At 41.2% G+C, this 18,082-nt stretch overlaps 2 protein-coding genes across 2 annotated transcripts in view; one reads left to right on the top strand and one right to left on the bottom strand.

Annotated features, from left to right (window-relative positions):
* fbxl19 (F-box and leucine-rich repeat protein 19) overlaps positions 1 to 12,594 on the bottom strand; it is a 16,436-nt gene extending 3,842 nt beyond the window's left edge. The window contains exons 1-6 of the mRNA XM_015394877.1: positions 11,734 to 12,594; positions 7,566 to 7,766; positions 4,823 to 4,966; positions 1,991 to 2,077; positions 1,712 to 1,897; positions 1,597 to 1,629 (exon numbers count right to left, since the gene is read on the bottom strand). Of these exons, the coding sequence (XP_015250363.1) occupies positions 1,597 to 1,629; positions 1,712 to 1,897; positions 1,991 to 2,077; positions 4,823 to 4,966; positions 7,566 to 7,751 (636 nt within the window). The 5' untranslated portion in view covers positions 7,752 to 7,766; positions 11,734 to 12,594. The remainder of the gene's footprint in view (positions 1 to 1,596; positions 1,630 to 1,711; positions 1,898 to 1,990; positions 2,078 to 4,822; positions 4,967 to 7,565; positions 7,767 to 11,733) is intronic.
* A 1,546-nt stretch (positions 12,595 to 14,140) lies between these two features.
* The window catches only part of ube2m (ubiquitin conjugating enzyme E2M), a 5,867-nt gene continuing 1,925 nt past the window's right edge, over positions 14,141 to 18,082 (top strand). Inside the window, exons 1-4 of the mRNA XM_015394871.1 lie at positions 14,141 to 14,437; positions 15,570 to 15,664; positions 16,990 to 17,028; positions 17,251 to 17,354. Coding sequence (XP_015250357.1) covers positions 14,323 to 14,437; positions 15,570 to 15,664; positions 16,990 to 17,028; positions 17,251 to 17,354 — 353 coding nt within the window. The 5' untranslated portion in view covers positions 14,141 to 14,322. The remainder of the gene's footprint in view (positions 14,438 to 15,569; positions 15,665 to 16,989; positions 17,029 to 17,250; positions 17,355 to 18,082) is intronic.

Here is an 18,082-nt window from a genome sequence, read left to right as displayed (position 1 = left end):
TTAGTGTGAGGGATTGCTGAAGAGTCAATGAGTCGATGCAATCAGCTGGTTTTCCTTAGATAGAAAACTTTGTATCAATCTGACTGGATGATCTGGTGAACTGGAAAGTGACCTGAGATGAAATGATGTGAATTGGCGGAATATAGAAATAAACTGAATAGAATTGAATATACAGAAACATATTTATACAGGTATATAGAAATTAAATATACTGTAAAAATGTCCACAGCTGTATTTATATTTGTAAAAACAGTGTACATGCAATATTTAATGTTTGTTTTATATTTATTTATATTTTATGTGAATGTTATTTTTACCCATATTTTATCTGCTTTGTTTTTTCTTTACAGCACTTTGGTAAAAACAACGCTGTGGTTGTTTTTAAGCGCTTAATAAAATTGGATTAGATCTTTTTTTATCACTTATTCTATTACTTTTATAAACTTTTTAAGCTCCACAGTTGTGTGACTACTTTTGCTGCTGTGTCGCCACAACGTCCCCACTGTGGGGACGTTGTGGCGTCAGTGTATATCTGCTGTTTATTTATCAATGTCTCTAAAGCTCTGATGCCTTCAGGAAGTTCTCCCCTACCTCAACAGTCTGTGATTTAAACCAAAATACGCGGCAGTGCTGACGCATCCTTCCGTTCTGCTTAAAGAAGCAGGTCGACCTCCCCAAGATGGCAGCCATAATTTCCGTGCCGAGACATTCAATGTCTACTGTTATATACAATGGCAGTGTTTGAATCCATGGGCTGATTCCAAGGCCGATTACATCATAGCACGGCGCCGAGGTCTGGTCCGACTCCTCGTTATGCGGCCGATAAAGGCGTCGTCCTTTTTGCCCGATTTGAAGGACGGGTCCGATGTATCCTTGGATATCCCATGATTCGTTGCGAGTCCAAGCAAGCCAGCTGCTCCGTGCTCGCTATGGAAATTATTTAAATTTTTTTACTGATTAATGCTGAACTCATTAAATCACCACAAATGTATAAATAATGATCGATTATTGATTATTTGATTATTCCTTGCTGACCAGACTTTTTCTTTAAGCTGCACTTCCAATATTCACCACTGTTTGGCGCCAATTTCCTCTTTCCTCTGAGCATGGAGCAGCCGGCTTGCTTTGTTTCGCAATGAATCCTGGGAAATCCGACGCTACGGAGGATACAGCGGACCCATCCTTCAAAACAGGCGAGGAGGAGGCGTTTTTTGGCCGCATAACGAGGAGTCTCCAATCCGAACAGACCTCAGTGCGGCGCTGTGATGTCATCGGCGGATGAATCTGGCCTTTGGACGAGGCAGCCGCTGGATTCTAACTCATCAGATAGTTGGTTCTGGTTGTTATCCAGCTAATGGTTTGCCTCCATTGTTCCCGCCTGCTTCCATGTGATGTAACAGACTGAAGCATTCTGATTGGCTCGCTTATTCCTGTTACACAGTGAAATGAAAGCATCTCTTTATGTTTATATCTATATTCGGCTGACGTAGGTTACTGGCCCGGTTCTGCTGGGCCCACCACCCGCTCCATAGGCTGAATTCAGCAGGTTAAACCCTGAAGGGGTCAAAGGTCAGGCAGGGGGAAGGCGTGTCTCACCTTTTTCAGGCGTTTCTCGTGCGCGCCTTTAATCTGAAGGACAGGAGGAAACGGACAGCAGTTAGCGTCAGAACAGAACCCAGCAGCTGGAACAGAACCTGCAGAATCAGCCCACCTTCTTCTTCGGACCGCTCTCCAGAGGCTGCTCCTTCTCCTTCTTCCTCTTGTGCCCCCCCTCCCCCCTGGCGGCCTCCTCCAGTGGAGGAGGGGCTTTCTTTTTAGGAGGAGGCTCGTCCGTGAGCTTCCAGCGGCCCACCTCCCCGTTATCCAGCCTCCTCTTGCCCGACCCGTCCTGCTGGTCCTGGTTTAAAACACAGAACTGGTTCAGATTTTCAGAACTTTCTGGAAGCTAACTGCGAGCGCAGGCTAACCTCGGAGCATCCCGAACCCTCACCTTACTGGTCTTCCCCTCCTTGTGGCACTTTGGACACTCCCAGCAGTTGGGGATCTCATCGTTGATGATTCCGTCAGCTTTTCCCATCTGAGGAGGAAGAAAACTCAGCGGTGAGCTCTGGATGCGGCTCCTCCGCTTCACTCCAGGTTTATAACTACAGAGACACTGCGGCCCCAACACTGGGGCAAAACCCCAACTTCCTGGGGGGGCCAAAAACTGTTTCCATGTATGGTTATTCCAACTATTCCTTATTTATGCACATTAATTATGTTTTTGATCAAAATCCTTTGGCTAAAATGCCATCAGAACGCTGATAATATTAAGTGTGTCTCAGCCCCCCCCTTCAGTGTCCACCATATTGGATCAGTCCATTTGCTGCACATGTTCAGAAAGGTCCAAACAGACAGCAGCAAACCATTTGAAAACAAACCATGCAAAGAGCAGTGTTGCCAACTTAGCGCTTTAGTCGCTATATTTAGCCACTTTTCAGACCCCTCTAGCACTTTGATTTCTAAAAAGCTCCTAGCGCCAAATCTAGAGACTTTTTTCTGCTACTGGAGACTGGAGACAACATCTAAAAGCAGCGAACTCTGCTCTCCAGAGCGAGTAGATTGGTAACCCCGCCTCCTGCTCTCCTCTATCTTGTCTGCTGTCATGATTCATGCAGCTATTATTTCATCCAAATGAAAAATGGAGAACAGAGAAGCAGATCATGGCTTGTCTACAGTGAAAAGAAGGACTGGGTTATTTACTTTGGCCTTTTTGGAAACACAGGAAGGAGCAATCAGCTAAGTGAGCTTAGTGCTTGGAAAAAATCTTTCATTCCTTTAGAGACAGCATGAAAAGTCAGCTGAGTACAAAACATAGAGAGGAAAACAAGAAGAAAAGGGACAAGAAGAGAGGGACACAACCTAGAAATGATAATGGATGTCTATTCTATTAACATTTCTCTATCTGTAGAATAGGGCTGAAACGATTCATCGAGTAACTCGAGTAACTCGATTACAAAAAATCCTCGAGGAAATTTATCTGCCTCGAAGCTTCGCTAAATTTATTGTATTGTAATAAGCAATGCTGTTAAATACGCAGCACACTGGTCTAGCCGGAGGGTTTTTGTGTTGCACAACGCTACCACTTCCGTTAGTGCCTGGAGCGCTTGTGCTAAGTTTGTAGCTATGGAGGGAACCGGAGAATGCTCAGAAGGAGAACCCCGAAAGCGACAAAAAATGTCAAAAGTTTGGGAACATTTTAGGCTAAACAGAAAGGACAAAACAGCGCAATGCATCCACTGCAAAGCAGAATTGGCGTACCACAACAGCACAACATCAATGTTGCAGCATCTGAAGAGAAAACACCCGCTACATGCATCCAACTCGTACACGGTTGCCAACAGGTAACGTTTATGTTCTCTTTGCTAACTACGTTGTGTGATAATCTGCCATGTTTTAGATGTAAATTGAGGCACATTATTTTGCTAACGTTACATCTAAACATAGCGGTTACTTAACCGGGTGTAGTGTAAATTGTATGTGAGGGTGGAACTGAGAGAAATTATGCAGGACTTAATGTAAGTTTGTTAATAAAAATATGCAGCAACAGATTACAGGCATAAGCTGAAAAGCATTTATTTATTGGTGTCTTTCCATCCTGAAAAGTTGGTCTTTTCTTCTCGCTACTGTTATGTATGAATTAGAAATTTTTGATTAATATTTTTTGTAGTAATTCTATATTTGTTTATACCTAAGCAATCAAGAATAAATAATAGCATCGTTTTAATAAAAAGAGCAACATTTTTGCATTTTATCATGACTAGTTAAGGCTGCAGAACTCTGTACAAACTCTGCATTTTATAAATTTTTTTTATCAGATTACTCGATTAATCGTAAGAATAATCGATAGATTACTCGATTACTAAAATATTCGTTTACAACAGCCCTACTGTAGAATGGGGCTGTTTGATGTGTTGTCTTCTCCATTCAGAGGGGCCCCTGCCTGTATTTGCCTAGGGCCCCACATTTCCTAAATCCGGCCCTGCCCGTAAATAAACAGAAATCTTTTTTCATGTGTTTGAGGCCCGGTTCTACCAGAACCTGTCGGTTCTTCACTGAAACTTCAAACCAGTTAAACAGAGAAGGAGCTTAAAGTTTGAGGCTGATTCCAGAATCAGGACGTCTGATGAAAATAAACCAGAAACAGAAACATCGTCTCTGTCCTGAAAGATAAAATCGTTTCCCTAAACATTGTTTAAAATGAAAGAAAAACCCAGAATAGAGACTCTGAGAACAAAATGGAAAACTGGAATTAAATTTACAGACGATCAACCATCATTGGTTCTTAGATGATAACGTCTCACTAAATATTTCTGATATTATTAATTCACCTTGAAGGGAAAAGGTACAAAAAAAAAAAAAAAGATTCATAGCTGAGAGAATCGTCTGAAAGGTTTTAATAAATGTATAAATAAAAGCCAAAAGGCTAATTAGAAAACTTTATTTTAAACAGTAATTTTATTAAAAAGATCTAGATCAGTTTATTCTATTTTTGCGGATCTCTTCTAAAGTGGTTACCATTTTATATTTCACTTTTTCTTTAATAAATAAGCAAAATTTTCTTCATTTCTGTTTTATTTCTGTCAGGATGGGGGGGCTGAGTGAACATTAATCAGAAATAAAATTAACTTTATTGATTTTAGCAAATTTTTGCAATGAAACCAAGAGTGAAACATTTAAAGGGGGGTGAATACTTTCTGTATATAACATTTAAAACAAACTAAGGACCCGGAAGAACTGGACCAGGATTGGTTGATCTGACCCCATGGAGCGGCGGACTCACCTTGAGGCAGCTGGGGTGGATGATCTCGTTACAGATGGTGCACTCCATCAGACAGAGGCTGAACTTCTCCTCCTCCGAGTCCACCGTGTCCTCCTTCCCCGCCTCGCCGCAGGCGAAGCACACGGCGGTGTGAGGCAACACGGGCTGCAGACACACACACAGGCGGGTGAGGTGTGAGCACGCCATGGCGGCAGAAGCAGCTTTTAAATGACACCCATCATCTGCTGCTTTTAAACTTCCTGACATCTCTTTCAATTAAAAAAATAGTTAAATTTCAATCAACATAAACAGTCAGTCATTAATAAACATCACAGAAAAATGAAGTTATCAAAGAATGTAAACCTAATTAGTGGAAGTAAAAATGTCCCAGTGGATCAAAATGTTTCCTGTTGACAAATTAAACTACAGTTATGAATAGATATATCCTAAACAATATGTCAAAGGGTTTAACATTTGAATACCATTCTAATTTTTTTTATATGGATAATTTTTTACATAAATGAAAATAAAAAAAAATATATAAGGAGTAAAAGTTCAGGTTTAAATGATAAAGTTTGTGAATAAACTGGAAAAAATGGGAAACATCAGTGATCAGATTAATGAGCTACGACCGAAATAAGGTTTAAAATCATTTTATATTTTTACCAAAAAATAAGATTTACTAATTTATCCGTTATTAGATGAAACATCTGGTTTCCAGATGAGGTTTAATAAAAACTTAAAGGACCAGAAGCGTCCGCCTTCAGCGCATCATCGATTACATCATCAATGACGCCTTCCTCCCGCAGGCTGAGGAAGAGGAGGGTCAGACCGGATCAGAACCGGTCGGATCAATGAAGTTCTGGTCTAAAAACCCAAACAGGAAGCTCTCCTCCTATTGGCCAGTAGGGGGCGTCCCTGACCCCTCCCCATCAGAACAGAGCGGGCTGCGGCGCCTTGCTCTGTGGTAGGAATCCTGCACAGATGGATCAGAGCTAGAGCTCGCTCGCTCTCACAGCAAGAAACCATCTGCGGTTGCCATGGAAACCCAGCATCTAGCCTGCCGGGCCGGTGCTGCTGCTATTTGGAAGAAGGCAGAAGAGGTGATGTGGTTCTCTGGGTTTGTGAGAACATGGTGGCACAAAACCGGGTCAGAAACGGAGAACCGGGCCGCCGTGTCGATACGGGCCGTACGGCGCCATGCGGGCGGGGGACATTTTCTGATATCTCCGTTTGTTACGAGGAGAGAAATTTGTTCCATTATTATTTGATTAAATCAAAACCGAGGGAATTTTTTATTTTTTTTTAATAACTAATAATTGAGCAGTTAAAATATTTATGCAAATTATCAAGCAAAACTTTCCCAGCTTGTTATTTAATCTGATTTTATTGTTTGTTGACTGTTTTTTTTTAACAGACTGTTATTCTGTGGGCGGCCTGTGAGGACGTACAGCTGCTGCGTCTCCTTTCTATTAGTGAAGGCAGACGGAGAAATCAGTCTTCTTAAGAAATAAAACAGGTTTGATTAAAAAAAACAGGGTTCCTCCAACATAAAGACAGTTAAATTTAAAACTTTTTAATAAAAAGTTAAAACCAACTTTACAATAAACACCAGAAAAGCTTGGTAGCCATAAATTTACCCAAATATTTATCTGAACATAAATCCTAACTTTCTGGCCCAGTAGAAAAAACACAAATAACAGATTTATTTAATATTTATTTAGTAGTTCATTATATAAACTACTGAACTCAATTCATTAAATTAGTTTTGTTCCTGGCTCAAAGTCCACAAAATATTATCAATTATTTTTATCTTTGATATGGATCACAACAATAAAATCCTATTTATGACTTGGTTACAATATTACGACCTATGAAAGACTGAATTAAGACATTTTAAAACCAAAAGGGCTTTTTTAAGTCTTATATTGAAGAATTCCATAACTTAAGACTTTTAAGGATCAGCGGGAACCCTGAAAAAAAACAATATCAGCTGAAGTTTTGCTTTAACATAATGAATTACTGACAAATTAAACCTTTTGGATTTAGAAGTTTTTCATACTTTCTTTTTTTAAACGACTTATTTTATTTTAATGAAAGAGGAACAAAGTTCTCTCCAAATTGGACACCAGTGAGGACATTGGTCCAGACTTCACCCTCTGTTGCTAACGGTTAGCTTTGGGATAAGCCTTAAGCCGCTGTCACACCTGGACAATTTAGACCAGCGTTTGACTGACGCACGAAAAATCTGGCAAAACTCTGGCGTAGGTTGGATAAGTTCTGAGAACGCTGAAACATCCGAGGGCCGTCAGTTCCAGGTTAGTTATCTGATGGTCGACATCCGTTCAGTATCAGTTCCTCATCAGTCGTGGCGTCTAGCTGATCCTAAACTTCTGCGTAACTTATCCAGAACTTCTCTCCAACATATCAAGGTATCTGACGTGTTCCAGACGAGCGCTGATGCTTCTTAATGCCCATTTAACAATGATTGTGCATCATTTCCTGGGCATTACGCTGCTGTGCGTTATGCAGAAGTTAGGTTGTGGTTGGACAGAAGTTCTGGACTCGTTATGAATCCTCTGTATATTCGCCCAGAATAGAAAAATCCATGGAAAGTTTAGGAGATTCTGGGACGTCAGGCGGACGCTGGATAAAGGTGTGACGGGGGGTAATGGTCAGGGTGAAGGTATAGAAACAGCTGAAAATCAATGGTCTGGTCCTCATAACATACAGTAAGACGGTGAGGTGTGTGTGTGTGTCTCACCGCTGTGCACTGTCTCTGCAGGCAGGACTGCTTCATCCTCCCCGGCCCTCCAAACTTCTTCATGTCCTTACAGAAGTGACACTCTCCACACTCCGTCCTCATGCAGGCCTGGCAGCGCCGGCACCGGGTCCGCCTGCGCCTCGCCCCGCTGCCAGCCCCCCCGCCCAGCGCCTTACTGCCCGACATCCCCAAACAAGTCAGCTGGAGGGAGAGAGACAGAGAGACAGACAGAGGGAGAGATGAAGCTGGTGGAGACGGAACGCGGCTCTGCTGCTCCTCAGAGGAAACCTCGATGATCTGTTGTTAAGGTTCTGCTTCTTCAGAAGGGCAGACTGAGGATTGGATTTATTGCACTATATTAATATTAATAACCTTCAGTGTTTTCTTGTGAGTCATTGATAAACATTTAGATTAGTTTGAATTTCTGGAACAATTAAGTGACCAGCATGATAATCAGGAGGAGGGCAAACAAAGCTTTAAGATGGTTATCTGATGATAAACTTGTGCTGTTTTTCTCCAATAGTTTTGGACCCGCCTCTTTTCCTGATACCATGAAGCCAAACTTTCTCTGCTCCAACAGAGGTGGAAACTGAAACCAACATTATTTTTACTCAATTTCATAGAGCTCAGTTTTCCAAAGCATCAAATAATAATAATAATATGTTGTTTGATAATTTTATATTTGAAATCAGAATTGGTTCCTCTTCATTAGCAGGGCCAGGTTTATTCTGGAGGAGCCATGTTTGCTCCGATTTGGAGGCTGCAGCTATTCCGACCCAAACTCCCTGAACCAGAAGGTTCTGGATGCCGTCCAGAACCGCCGACTCACAGATTAAAACATCTACATCATCTGTCCTTCAAAGAATCAACAAAACAAGAACCGCTTTGTTGTAAATGTTTAGCTGAAGCTCCGCATCATTCCACTGCCACCGCCATGAGTTCTGGCATCTTTCTCATCTCTGACTGGATTCTCCACAGCTCATCACAACTCAGAAAGTTTCTGATCTTCAGAACCAACCATCACGCTGCATTTCCTGCAACGTTTCGTCTGCAGAATTGTTTTTGAATTTGAAATGAAGAACAGACTTTAGGGGACCCCTGTTGGTCAGAGCGACCCAGATCAGCCCTGGTTCATTGAACAGCTGAGTCCTGATGAGTAGAACCACACAGCAGGACCAGCTACTGATCAGAACCTCACCCTCCTCATCCAACAACCTAAAATCAAAGGCACAAATGCTCATTTTAACAGAACCGACCCAGAAAATATTATGAAAATCCAATGGCAGCAACCTGCATGTGTCCTAAAGGAGTTTATGAAGATCCAGCTCCATGTTCGGAGTCTGGGGTCCCTAAACCCAGCCGCCAGTCCACCGGGACCAAGTCCTTTAGGTTTTAGAGCCCTCTCTGGACCAGATGACACCGCCTCCACCTCATCCATCAGAAACCTATTCATCAACACTTATGAAGCCCTCTGAGCAGCAGCAGGAACACCTGGATACCCGGTTCTGGTCCGGCTCACAGAGAACCAATCAGATTAGCTTCTATCTAAAAAAAAAAAAAAAAAACATCTGTGAAGTGTTTGGACCTGTGGATCAGAACCAGAACCAGCTTCTATCAGAAAGCACCCCACAAGCTGCAGCAGGTTGTCGTCATCAAGGTCTGTTGGAGCCAAATGCTTGATTTATGATTGAATATTTATTTCTAGTTTACTATTTTTGTCTGGTTTTGGTATGATATATATGAACATGAAATATTTTGGTGCAAAGTATGAGTTGACTGACCTAATTATGAATTTGTTTATCAAAGTCAAAAGTCAAAAAGCCTTTATTGTCATTATATTCTGTGACAGATACAATGAGATTTGGGACTTCCATAACTTGTGTATTATTTGTATTATTTGTGTTTTGCTGCCGTGCATAATTTACGCCGTTTCTGGCCTCCGCCCCTTCATGATGGACAGGTGACTGCAGCACCTGGATTATAGTGGAGGTGGCTATTGGGGCCGGGAGAGCTCTTGGATTCAGTCAGTGCAGCCATACAGTTTTTAACTGCTTTTGATTATTGTTGTTTTTTGAGTCTCAAAAAAGGAACGAAATGAGCCGATATGATCTGCCTGTCACGTCATACTGCGGTAAGAAAATCTAAGTTTGTTTTTATTTTGGAAAATAAAGCGTCTTGATCAAGAGGAAAGAGAGTTTGATGGATTGCATGGTCACTTCTGAACCAAGAGACACACGCATCTTTATTAGAAAGATTGCGCTAATAGGGTCTGCTAACGTTCCTAACCATCAGCGGTTGATCCCCACCATAGTGGATCAGGTGGGTAAACACCCGAATGACTTAAATCTCTGACCTGATGTTTCTCCATGTCCCACTGACTGCGTATAGAGAGGCTCCGACTGGACAGGATGAGCAGATCAGAGATTATTTTCATTTGTCTCTGTGCTATAAACACATTAAAACTATTTCCCACATTTAAACTGGAACAGATTATGAAAAAGTTATTAAAAACTCACTGTCTCATTCTATAAAGCAAAGCTCTACTTAAAGAGTCTGTGCAGCATCTAGAACCAGAACAGATAGAGAATGTTCATAATGAAATCTATGTTTAAAGAAAAGAAAATCGCAGCAATAAAGTCTGTGGGACGGTTTCCATGGTGACTGAGGCAGAGAGGTGATTCTCAGAGAGATCTGGGAAGTTTATCACAGTTTTTCTTTCTTTTTTCCATAAAGAGGTGAGAGAGATCCGCTGCGCTGACCTGCTCTGTCTGCTCCTCCTTATTCTGGTTTCTGTGAGGCTCAAAGAGGATCTCTACTTTATCCGTTTCTGTCCTCCTGAACTCCTATCATGGGGAAAGTTTCTATTTTAATGTTTCATTGTTTTTGCTCCAGTCTGTCCTGCTCACTATAAACGTGATGTGCGAACAAAACCGAGTCTTTCCCCGTGAGACTAACTGTGATCATCCCCATTGATGTTCAATGTGTGACTAAACGCCGTGACCTCTGAGGCGCAATTTCCTGACAGATCGGACGCTAAATCAGATCGGTTCGGCTCTCCAAATGCTGAGACACACCATGCAATGTACTGACATTAGAAAATATTATTTCTTCTCTTGAATACTCAAGTATTTTCAACACTAAGTACTTCAGTACTTTAACTGGAGTATATTCTTCTCTGAGAAGCTTTTACTTATATTTGAGTGAGATTCGACCGTAAGTATCGATACATTTACTTGTGCTCTATACCCGAGTACTTCCTCCACTATGAACCATTCAGAAAATGCTGCTGATAATTACAATAAAACAAAAAAAGATCATTGATCACTTCAAAGCATACATCCTCCCAACATGATCCAATACTTTTAGGGAAATATTCTGTGTTCTTTTAAATCCGAATTCATCATATCTACAGACAAACACGGTGGTGGCATTATGAGGGTCTGGGAAGAGTCGACTGATGCTGATGAATCTGCAAACTTTCCGTTTTCTGGAGCCGCTTTTCTAAAGTGAAACTGAAGATTAGAGCTGGATGTAAACTGTCCAATTTGGACATGTCTTCATCTATAAGCAGGACCTTGTCCTGGAAGTGTCTCCATGTGTTTTTCACGTCCTTTCTGTTAATAACTCTTTCAGAAATGTGGCTAACCAGGTTATTGTCACGCTGATTTTCACTCCTCTAACAGAAATCTTACTTCCTGAAGCTTCTGAGGGACGATGTAAAAATTACAGCTGATGTTTTCTTTGTTTCCCCTCAACAAACTTCCTCTGAAAAGATCTTAAAAATGCATAATATTCCCCACATCTGATCCAATAACAGAAGCACTGATCAGCCTGTTAGCTCCATGTTGGTGGACAGAATAAGAAGCTGCTAATGGCTAAAAGCTACCGGTCTGCAGCAGCATCCATTCAGCCACCTGCAGCCGCCAAACGCTCTTTGTTTTATTAATTAAACAATTAAACACCTGTACTAACAGAGTCCCTCATCATCTCTCCCACCCCTACAAGAAAACCCACCAGCAGCAGGCATGCTAACGTGTTAGCAGGCTATCGGGCTGTTCGCCCCCCTGCGGCTGCTTCCTCCTTCTGTATCCCAGCGCTGAGCAGCGGCAGCGGGGTGCGTTCACCGAGGAGAGCCCCTGGCTCAGCCGGACACACGGAGGCCTCTCACCTCTTCCTGCTAGCTCGCATGCTCCTCGCTGGCTCATTAGAATCGATGTTAGCCAACAGTTAGCCGTTAGCTTCGGCTATTAGCCGTTAGCTTCAGCTCAGCGCTTCCTTGTTTGTTCCTCCGTCGGGGCTGCTGCAGCTGCTCTGCGATCCAGGCTGCTGCCTCACTTATGTCCCATCACGCTGGCTCCGCCGCTCCGGGGCCCGGGGGGCCAGCTCCACGGACCCGCGCGGGGGTGGAAGCGTCTCAGTTCGGGGATCGCTCGGTGTAGATGGGATGAAGGGCGCAGCGCCGCTGAGGAGCTGGCTGAGTCGTGCCCATTCACTCCCCTCTCTCTCTCTGTTTCTCCGCAGTGAGTCCTCCCCGCTCTGCTCCTCTTCCTCCTGCGAGACTTTAGCAAACACAAAAAACACGCTAACGCCTCGCGCTCACCAGGAACTGCCTTCCCTATCCCAGAGTAACCATCCGCCAAACAAATAGTCCTCGCGCATTAACATGAATCAGATAAAGCGCGGCGCGCGGCTTTTGTTCTCATGACTATTGTGTGGGGCGCGTGCTGCTCGGTGCGCGTCGCGCGTGCTTTAGATCGTCGCAGTTGTCAGCTAGCTTGCCACCTGTGCGACATTCTCTAAATCCCGCATTGATTACGTCACGCGGGTGGCAGCAGAACCCGCGCGCCGCTTCACTCTTGGAGCGTAACGACAAAAATAATGAAATAAATGCGGGAATAAAATGTAGTAAATAAAATCTGGGCAGGAGCTCTGCGCGCATCCCACCTTTACGTGATGACGTCACATTTGAAGTCGATTTTGGGACATTTAAAAATTCTTAAATCATTGGCACTTTAATCCAAGCAAACTGCATCTCAGTTCCTTAAGTCATTTCAGTCTGGAATAAAACCTTCTCTCTACCCAATAAATATTTAATAGTAAATAAGGTTAAAGAGGTTTTTTTTTTTTTATTTCAACACTGTTACCCAGTAAAGTCATTTTTGATTAAATATAAAAGAGCAAAAAATAACTTTCTGACCATTTCTTCTTATGTAATCTTTTACTACCGTTGGCCAAGTTTTATAAATGTAAAACTATTATGATTAAACCCTCATGTATTTTATTTTTTTAAAGGAAGTAAAAACGTATTTTTCCACATTGTCCTCCTCCAATAACAAAAAGGCTGTTAAACCTTTATACTGTAAATTCAAAGTATGTATTTAAGCCCCTTGCATGCTTCTATGTGTAGCTTTACTTAATCATTATCACTATTTTTACTTTTATTCAGTTATTTTTTATTTATTGTTATTATTTTTGTTCAAAACCCTGGCGATTATTCACTGGAAACTCATTTTGTTTTGTTTTTTAAAGAACTTTCTAATAAAGTTTATAAAAAAAATTAAAACCCTTAAAACGGTTTGCATAAAAAATGTATTTGACAATAATAAAATAAGGACAAACCAGCTGGAAATGTATGAATAATGTAATGTTTAATGTTATATACAAGTAAATAAAAAACACAACAATCCACACTAATTTAACTGAATTAAAATGATCATATAAAACTGATAATTATTGTCATTGATTTTATTCTACACTAATTAAAAAAATGATTTCCATAATCAATTATTGGGTCGCTCTGCTGATACTCTGATGAAACTTTGGTATTAACCTTTCAAATGTCAACATAAAGCCAAATAAATGCAAAGTAGAGCTAATGAAATAACACAGATTGCAATACGATGAGTTGTACAATTAATCCACACCTTATATAGTCAACGTATGTTTTCTTCTGATTAACTCTGAAGTGGAATTTTGATCTGAGAATGAAAAAAAAACCCTCAAATTAACAAAGATTGATCAGCAGGATTCACTATTTGTTACACTTGGTAGCCAGACTTAATGCTGTTATACGATGAAATATATTTTTTTTCAAAATGTTAAGTGCTAAAAGAAGATGTTTACAAAAATTGGTTCTGCATATATTTGTGTTTACTGATACAGAAACAATCAGGGATGCAAAAATAATCATATTTCAAATGCATGGAAACCATATTGTATAAGAAGGTTGTGGTTGGTAAGGAAACTTGGACTTTGATAATCTGTTCATTTCATTCGTCTTGGAAATAATATCTGAGTTTGCGTTTTTAAAGGAGCGCGATATAACCACAAGAAAATATTAAATAATTTCTCTCCTCTCACCCTCCATTCTTATGAAATTGGGAAGGACATGTTTAGATAAAGCCTCTAATAATGATGAAAAAACCTCTCAAACCCCCTAAATGAATAATTTGTCGTTTAATTATGGCCAAAGTGCGGCTCTCCTCCGCCTCAGAAAACTTTTCCACCTGATGTTTTACCTTACCAATATGGCGGCCGAGCTGACGCGTCACATCAGCGTTGATGGCTCCTCCCTACCCGGCCTCTGCGCAGCTAACAGGCTAAGCTGGCTCGACTTGCAGCTTCTCTCTGCTTGCTTAGTTAGTTTGAGGCGCACCGGCTCCATCCTCACCACGGTGCTGTTCACACCGACCTGACTGAAGGTTCACGCCCGACACAGGGACACCGAGTTCGGACATCAGCTTACAAACAGTTGAAGATGATTAAGCTCTTCTCCCTGAAGCAGCAGAAGAAAGACGAGGAATCTGCTGGAGGAAACAGAGCCGGAGCCGGGGGGAAGAAAGCCAGCGCGGCCCAGCTCCGAATACAGAAAGGTGGGTCAGCTCCCCCCCAGAGAGGCCCCTGCTGAGCCGCTTCATAGCGGCCTCTCCTCCCCGGTCACCTAACAGCAAACACGGGATGAAAGCAGCAGCTCTAAGGGGGAGATCAGTGATTCCAGGCCGGCTGTTGTTACCCAACCAGGCTAACCGTTAGCTTAACCACAACCCGGAGCTAACAGCGGCTAGCTCTTTCTGCCATAGTGGAAAAACAAACTGAGACGGAGCTAAAATGTTAATATTCAGTCACAAGTGTGATTAAAACCAGTTAACCAGCTACAACCAGAGCTCTTAACAAGTTAACCCTCTTTATTCAGATGTTTTAACTAGTTAACCAACTATAATCACATGATTTAACCAGTTTACCTGCTCTACTCACTGTTTTTAACAGTAATCATATAAATTCAGAGGCTAAAACTGTTAGCCTGCTGTAATCAGATTCTTTAACCAGATAACCTGCTATAATCAGAGGGTTTAACTAGTTAACCTACTGTAATCAGATGGTTTAAGTAGTTAACCTGTTATATTCAGAGGGTCTAACTAGTTAACCTGTTATATTTAAAGGGTTTAACTAGTTAACCTACTGTAATCAGAGGGCTTAACTAGTTAACCTCTTATATTCAGAGGGCTAAACTGGGTAACCTGCTGTAATCAGAGGGTTTAAGTAGTTAACCTGTTATATTCAGAGGGTTTACCTAGTTAACCTGCTGTAATCAGAGGGTTTAAGTAGCTAACCTGTTATATTCAAAGGGTTTAACTAGTTAACCTGTTATATTCAGAGGGTTTAGCTGGTTAACCAATTGTAGTCACAGGGTTTAACTAGTTAACCTGCTGTAATCAGAGGGTTTAAGTAGCTAACCTGTTATATTCAAAGGGTTTAGCTGGTTAACCTATTGTAGTCACAGGGTTTAACTAGTTAACCTGCTGTAATCTGTACAGTTCAAAGCTGAAATTGTCGAAGTTTTTGGGTTCAGTTGAATTTTCCGGAAGTGGTTCCTGAAAACATCTCAGCTGATGCAGACCTTCCACGCCTCCTTTAACACCTTTAACCAATGCTGTTACCATGGTGATCTCTGTGTTGCTAACCTCTCTGTGGTCCGTTGATGATGATGATGTGTTTTTCTGGCAGACATCAATGAGTTAAACTTGCCAAAGACGTGTGAAATCAGCTTCCCAGATGACGACGACCTCCTCAACTTTAGACTCATCATCTCACCAGACGAGGTGAGCCGAGTTCAGGAAGCCCCCACCTGCAGATTCTCAGTTACAGTTAGGAAACTTTAAAAAAGAGCTAAAGTGTTTTTGTTGTTTTTTTACAGTTTGAATCCCTCAGTTTGAATTTTTTGGTGAATCTGTTGTTTATTCAGCAAACCCAGAACTGAACTTACTGGATAAGAAGAAAGAGAACATAAATCAAACTGACTTATTTCAAATGTAGTTTGTATAAAAACAGAAAGTTTGTTTTTACCACCAAAGTTTTCATGGTTTAGATTTCAGCTCTATATATTTAAACATTAGTTGTTGTTTTTTTTTTCAAATGTATTAAAGTTTTCGTTGTTTTATACTCTGAGATAACATCAACAGAAACAAACAATAAGAAATAAAAGTCAGTAAATAAAAAGAAAAAAAAAAAAAAAGAAATGTTCTAAATTACCCATGAGCCTTTGCTCAGTAGAGCCTCAGCCTCCTCCTCAGCTTGGACGGATCGCTGACCTCAGGGACCTTCAGACCCTCCTGGAGCCGCTCCATCTGGGCTCTGAAAGATGAGTGAGGTGCAGATAGTCTTCCCCACAGTATGATGCTGCCGCCGCCATGCCTCGCAGCAGAGGGAGGATGAAGGTGAGGAGCAGAGCTCAGTCTGATCTAAGGGTTGACCCTCTGGGTGGTTCTCCAAATCCGGAGCTCCACCTTAAGGATCGCTGGCTCCTCTGGTTCCTCCGTCATGACACAAAAACGGTGAAGCAGCAAAGGATTGTGGGAGTTAAACTGAGGCAAAGAAATGCTGTCAGTGCTGTTTGAAGGTGTCTGAAGGGTACAGAGGGGTCGGTAACTGTTAAACGCTGGTCTTAATATCGGCCCAACGCTGTCCATCCTTAATGAGATGTAGATAAACTGATCAGCTCTCTCTGCAGAATCTACATCTACCGTCTCTACCTGCTCATCCTGCAAAGCATCCGCTGGTTTCTCTTACAAACTCTCAACATTTAATCTGACTGGAGGATCTGGTTGATCTGGATCTATGAAGAGACAACATGATGCAAATCGGCGCATAGAGATAAACCGATTAGATTCTCAGGGCTGTGGGGTGAATTGTTTTTTCTCTGATCCAGCAGCTGCAAACGTTTTTTCTCATTGATTGTTGGGAAACATTTTCCAGCGTTTCAATGACTAGAGGAGACGATCGAACTAAAAGCTAGTTTATTTTTAAACATTAATATCCCACTCGTATTTTTAATATGAAAGTTAATAAAGATGAATGGGGAAAAGTCTGAGTTTAGATTTAGAACCTGAATCTCTGAGCTCAGATTAAAGGCTTTTGTCTCTTTCAGGGTTTTTACAAAGGAGGAAAGTTCGTCTTCAGCTTTAAGGTAAATAAAGCTCTTTGAATGGTCCGTATGCTGAATAAACCTGCTTTTACCTAAATAAGATCTAAAAAAATAATGTTAAAGTTTTTATTTTCTGGGCTTCATTCCAGAAAGTGAAGCTTATATGGGTTCTTTGATGATTTTTCTGTGAGTCTTTGTGAACGGAGGGTGGAGCAGCTGCAGCTCCTGAAGGAGCCGATGTCTAACAGAGTCTCTGTGTTCCAGGTAGGACAGGGTTACCCCCACGACCCCCCAAAGGTAAAGTGTGAGACCATGGTCTATCACCCAAACATCGACCTGGAGGGAAACGTCTGCCTAAATATTCTACGGTGAGTCCCCAGCTTCAGCTGCTGCTGTGTTCGCTCTGAACTCCTGCAGCGCTCCGTTGGTCTGAAGAGCTGAAAATCACCCAGAAAAATACTAAAAATACTAAAAACTAAAGAAAATGTTTTCTAATTAAATCTTTTTTTCAATCTGAACAGGCTTATTTTTTAAATAAGCATTAAAATTCATTAAATGTGATTATTGAATAAAGCATATAAAATGCTTTATTTAAAAAAAAAAAGTTAATAAAAGCAATTTGATCGTATATATCCGATATAACTGGTTCTGCGTGTTTGCGCAGCTCTGCTTCCGATTGATCGTAAAGTTCTATGTTAGGAAAAGAAGCTCAAAATGCTAATTTCGACAAAATCAAGGGATTCAGGACATGGCTGCAGCCTGTCGACAGAACAGATGACAAAGGATTTTGCAGTGTTTTATTTATTTATATATATATATAAGGGATGCACGATATTGGGATTTTGGGCGATATCCGATATTTTAAACCTCATGTAGCCGATAACCGATATCGATACCGATGTTAAAGCTGGACAAAAATAAGTAGTCATTGAAAATAGCTGTTTTGTTCTCCATTTCTGACACTTTGAAAAATAATATACTTAAATATATTTTCATATGCTGATATCAAATAGATTTTTAAAACGCGGTATCGATCTATTTTACTTTCAAAATCTCGTGAAATTTCATCGTTCTGTTACAAACTCTCGTGATATTT

Source organism: Cyprinodon variegatus, unplaced genomic scaffold, assembly GCF_000732505.1.
Source record: "Cyprinodon variegatus isolate N-32 unplaced genomic scaffold, C_variegatus-1.0 Scaffold713, whole genome shotgun sequence".
Lineage (NCBI taxonomy): Eukaryota > Metazoa > Chordata > Actinopteri > Cyprinodontiformes > Cyprinodontidae > Cyprinodon > Cyprinodon variegatus.
This window is presented reverse-complemented; position numbering and strand designations above follow the sequence as displayed.